Below are 5,833 nucleotides of genomic sequence, written 5' to 3' on the forward strand. Positions count from 1 at the left end.
TCTATATAAGAATAATAATTTTGGGAACCAAACTAATTTTATTTTAATTGAGAGGTTATGACTAAATAGAAATACTATTATAAAAATTTCCAAATAACCAAAAGTATCAATTTAACAATAAAACTTCATAATAATACATATTTAAAAGTAACTTAAGTAATTCAAATATAGAATAAATCATTAATTTTCTCATTTGTGGCAAATAAATAACATAATATATATTTATTTAATTATATATATAATTGTATATATTTTACTATATAAAGGTATACTTTCTTGATATAGAACTTAAAAATTATATAATTAATTATATTTTAAAAGTTATTCTTATTTATAATTAGCAAAAATTAGGACTAATTTTTTTATAATAAAATAGAAGTTAAGGTTTTAGTGTAATAGCAAATAAAGTAGGTTGTTTTGAAAAAAAAAAACGAATTTTCTTGGGACCCAAGTCTTCACAGAAAGAAGATACCCTACTTATTATATATTTGGAAGGTGATCCACTTCTTTAAGAAATGTTTAAGACAGATCAATTAATTTGACTCGGCTGTAAAACCCCAAATTATATCTACAATGATCTCATTCTACAATACGCGTAGCCTAGCTAGCTAGCTTGAATTGTATCTTCCATAATCCACACATACACACCAAGATCAAGTACAACCAAAACATAGTATATATAGATTATATAAATACATATCTATACCAAATTAAATTAAGTTAATTCTCAGCCTTTGTACAACAATTTAAATTTTCTATGGAAAAGCCGGAAGGGTATCCAGAACCAGAAGTGGTTGATCAGGAAGAAGATGACAGAACAAGTTCTGTTGATTGGTTCCGGCCGGGTGCCAAAGACGACATGTCGTTACTAGAAAGTGGTATTCTGGGAAAATATTATCAGACCCAAATAACGGGTGATCATCATGAAGATTATTATTATAATTTCGAGTCAAGGTTTGGAATATTATCAGACCCAAGATTGCTAGCAGTGGTGGAGTTCTTCAGAGAGCTTTACTTCCGAAGGAGGGAGTTGTTTACTAAAACATTTCCACAATTACATGATGATGATCATCATCATCACATTTTTGAGGTGTTAAAAAACTCAGGCACCAAATTATGGAGAGTCAAATCGGGTGATGATATTCAAACCCGGGCTGTCTCCCTGCAGAGGAGCTCGAGCCTCGGGTCGCCCCGGTCCCGGCCGGCGGGGACTCGAGGAATTGAGTCACCTTTGAGGAACGAGTGGATTAAGGTTAAGACACTCAACACCGGCGGTGGTGAAACTAAGTCCGGCGGCGGTGGTTCAAAATGATCGAGTCTTGCATGACCCGGCATAGGAAATGGTATTTATTATTTTTATTATGGGAACAAGCTGATGAAATTAATGTTCTTTGTTTTTGCAAGTGGATTAAAAAACAAACAAAGTCAAATTTGCAAAATCAGTTTGATTCAATGGTTGGACTAGTGTTTGGGTATGGTTTCATTGTGTTTTGATTAAAATTAGTGGGAGGTTGATCGAGATCTTCTTCTCTATCTAATTGAGTGCTTTAATTATTGATTGATTTATTTATTAATTTGTTCTTTCTAGCTTGTTTGGTTGGCTCGGAAGAAGAAATATTTTATGGTTTCTGGCTACGAGTCAATTAAATTGTATATATATTTTGTTGGTTTGCCTGATTATTTTTTAAAAGGAGTTGGTTTGTCTCATTATTGAATTTAGATTACTATTATATATTATTTTCATACAACATGTACAATAATATTGGCTGAATATAATTATAGAGGATTATTAATTAATTGCAAGTGGATTATTTGTTCGTCGATAATAAAAGGATTTTCAGCATAAATGCCTTTAAGTTTTTCCATATTTGGCAATTCAATCTTTAAGAAATTAAGTCATTGAAAAATTAAGAATTTTGTGAAAAAGAAATAAATAATAAAACTTTATTGCTACATTTTATAAAACTCAAGGACATAACTACCCAAAAAATTGCTAGGGTCTAGATTGCCAAAGAAAGTAAAACTAAGGGGAGGAGACTGATCAAGTAAAAAATTTTGTTTTCTGGCTTGGTCCTCCAACGTGGAAATTATGCCAAACTCCTCCTAGCTAGCTTATTCCTCAAGTGCATATATGTAATTATATGCATATGTAAATGGTTGTTGTGAATTATTGCAACTCGAGTTCTACATAGGAAATCTAGAATTTTTTTTTCTGGAATTAGCCCATTTGAAGAGAGGGGCCAAATTCATTGAAAAAACAGCACAAACAAAGTTCCAACAATATAAGCCTACGATCGGGACTCCACTACACTAGGCTACACAACACCAAAACAAACAACTAAACGCCCAAGGTTAACAACTAAAAACAAACAACAAACAACAACAATATACTACAAACATGGACTCACACCAGTAACCTCTTGTACACAGTTCAAGCATGAAGAAACTTTATGGGGATATACTGCTTCATAGTCATTGAACAAATCATCTTGCCATTTGCTCCAATCTACCACACCTTCCAAGTGACCATTATGGGAAAACCTGACCACAATGTGTGCTGCAAAATTTACCTCTCTTGGTAATTTCAGGTCCTCCCAAGCCAAGAATTGTTTGCAGTAGGCATTGAAATCCTCCCTGCATGATTCCAGCGCAACAGCTTGACACGGTCCTCTTGACTTTAGAGTATCAACAGCCCAAATGCTATCACTTTGGAATATGTTATACTGGCAATTAAGCTTTGTAGCAATCGAGGCCGCTAACACTAGAGCTTTCGCCTCCACAAGCTTCGGGTCAGTTTGAGGAACTCAAGCAGTTACAACAATGACAACCTTACCTTCATGACTCCTCCCAATCGCAGCAAGCGTTGTTTCCATATTACTAATTGCAACATTTGTTGTGAAATAAATCTGTCCCGAAGGAGGAGGGAACCAATGTAATTGAATCAGCTTTGCCTCAATCTTGACTGTCTGCCATTCATTAACTTTGGTTCTGACAGTATCTGTTTAAGCACTTCATGAAGCATTTAGCTTCTCTCTTCGTGGCTCTCCCAAACAACATAACATCATCAACGAACATCAAGTGGCTAATTGGGCTGCCTTCTCTAGCTACTTGGATGCCTTTCAAATTCATGGTCTCCCTCTCTTTGAATAGGAGTCTAGACAACACCTCCATAGCTATAATAAATAGAGCAGGAGATAGCGGGTCTCCTTGTCTTAAACCCTTACTCGGTATGATAGACCCACTCAAGCTACCATTCAACAAGATGGACATACTGGAAGTCGTGATTGTAACGACCCAAATCCGCTAATAAGGCTTGAGGGCCTTGATTAGCGTGCCAGGAGGGCATGATGGGATTTATGTGTGATTTTAATGATTTAAATGCATGGTTATGATTTAAAGCATGTTATATGACCATTTGTTTATCTGAGATGCATGACTATGTATGTTAGTATGCATGTAGGCCCGGATCGTGTTAGAAGGGCATAATTGTAATTTTGGCCATGTTGGGCATAACTGCATTGATATGTGATGATTGTTGAGACCACAGTGGTATGTGGGTGTATCAGTGATTTGTGACTCGAGGCGATCCCAGTGAGCAGGCTAGCGGAAAGTCTTAGCGGGAATTTATACCCGGCTCGGGGCGAGCCTGGAGGTATGAACAGGAATTCAGAGAAATAGATTGAGATTTATTTTGATGATGGGGGATAATTATTTGGTGATTTATCAGGTATTGGGAAGCAACGGGAAAATATTAGAGACACTTGAGGATTAGCGGGAATTGGGTAAATGACTAAAATGGCCCTACTTGGGTAAAAGGGTTTAGAATTAATAGGGAGGGCATTTTGGTCAATTGTCTTTTGAAGATGGAATAAATGAGGCTTTATACACTTAGTGGATTTTGTAGAATAGAGTAAAGGGGCTGAAAAAGAAAGGAAAAAGGAAAGAAAGAAAAGAGAGAAAACTGATGGGTTTTCTAAGGGATCGGTTTGGGGGTTCTAGCACCTCTTCTCTTCATTTTTCTTGAGGTCAAGCTCAGTGGGGAGCTAGGATAGGCTGAGCATCAAGAATCTTAAGGTCACACTTGAAGACTTGGCAAGGATTAGCAAGAACATCTGAAACTTGAGGTAAGTTCTTGAGGATTTCAGTTTTAGGGCTTTACTGGTTTTGAGCTGTGTTTTTGAGCTAAATGGATGGGACTTTTGGGGAAAATCAGGTCAAGCTTTGATGATGAACAAGCTAAGGACGCCTAGGGTTGAATCAAGGTCGAAATTGCATTAATGGTATGATTTCTAAGACTCTATCTTTGTGGTTTACATGAATTTCTGGTTTAGGGTTATTCATGGTAGATTTTGAGTTGTTGGGTTGCTTGAGCTTGGGATTGAGTTCTTGGGATGCTTGGGATGAGTGTGAGGTGTGTATAAGTTTGTTTTTGGGCTTGGGAAAGACTTGGACAAGCTTGGAGTTGAAATGGGAGAAGAAAATCGCAAGAGGCGATTTTTGGTTTTGGCTGCCTGCAACTAGCGCTACAGCGCTAGTCTTTGGGCGCTGTAGCGCTAGGCCTTCTTTCTGGGGAGGTGCTGATTCTGCTTGTAGCGCTATAGCGCTCTCTTTTGCGCGCTGTAGCGCTACCCTGCGCCCAGAATGGGGTTTTTGGGCTATTTGTGAGGGATTTTGACCTAGGGTTCGAGGTTCGACTCCGCCACCTTGTTTTGTGGATCTAGGACTTCCCGGGGGGCTCGGGATTGGTCCCGAGGCTAGGTTTTCAGACTTGGGGTTCGGTGTTGACTTTGACCTATGTTTGTGCCTAGGTGTGCGCTAAGGCTCGAGTGGGATCGTGCTCAAGGAGTCAGGTGATTTTAACTATCGAATTGTCAGGTAAGAAAACTATAACACCCGTAGGTTGGGGCGTGGGCCCATAGTGTGATTGCGGGGCACGACCCTATATTGCATGTTTCATGATGAGATGATTGCCGGGCGTGGCCCTATACTGCATTACATGTTAGGGTGCAGATTTAATTGAATTAGCATTTTGTTTGAATGTTGCTTGATTTATGCTATGTGTGATTATGATGAAATGAACGGCAAGGGTCGAGTGCGGCGTAGGCCGGGTACGGCCGTGGGGCCGAAAGTAACACCTAGCACATGAGATGCTATAGTCAGGGTGGGACCCAAGGGATACATGAGTTATCCTCGCGGTGAGAACCGATACCCCAGGGCTTTGGTAAGGTTTCTGGGGCAGCATGGTCGTGTTTGCTTAGTCTAATGATTGACTTGTTTATTATGATGGTTTTCCTATTTATCAGTGAATTATGCCAGTGATATTATTATTTGCATATGTTATGTTCTGCATGAGTTTTCTTGCTGGGCTTTGGCTCACGGGTGCTCTGTGTTGCAGGTAAGGGCAATGGCTGAGTCAACCAACCATGAGTATGGAGAGCGTGAAGCGACGCGTACATGTTTGGCCTGCCCGACTGCTTTGGTTGGGGGTTTATTTGAAAATTGCTGTAATAATCTATGATTTTATGATTTATCAACTGTAAACTTATTTCAAGATGTAAATAGTTTTCAAACCTTATTTTGGGATCCCAAATGCTTAATACTAGCAGTTTTAAATGAAACAACGCATTTTCTAAGATTACAGCCTTAAATTTTAATTAGTCACACTTTTCTCTCAAAACCTCGGTTAGCGAGTTCATTGCACACTATTTTGTCTTAAAAATCACTTAGTAACGGCTCTAAGGAAGTAGGGCGTTACAGTGATACACTACATAATCCAGTTTATAACGATCTTTATGAACCCCAAGCATTGCATTACCCTTTTAATGAAACTCCA

The 5,833-nt window shown here is 38.4% G+C and overlaps 1 protein-coding gene across 1 annotated transcript; it reads left to right on the top strand.

Annotated features, from left to right (window-relative positions):
- Window positions 1–577: 577 nt before the first annotated feature.
- Window positions 578–1,680, top strand: LOC133793885 (uncharacterized). Its single transcript, XM_062231130.1, has one exon. The coding sequence runs from the start codon at window positions 758–760 to the stop codon at window positions 1,310–1,312; it is 555 nt and encodes a 184-aa protein (XP_062087114.1). The 5' UTR covers window positions 578–757; the 3' UTR covers window positions 1,313–1,680.
- Window positions 1,681–5,833: the final 4,153 nt, after the last annotated feature.

The sequence above is a fragment of the Humulus lupulus genome, chromosome 8 (assembly GCF_963169125.1).
Source record: "Humulus lupulus chromosome 8, drHumLupu1.1, whole genome shotgun sequence".
Lineage (NCBI taxonomy): Eukaryota > Viridiplantae > Streptophyta > Magnoliopsida > Rosales > Cannabaceae > Humulus > Humulus lupulus.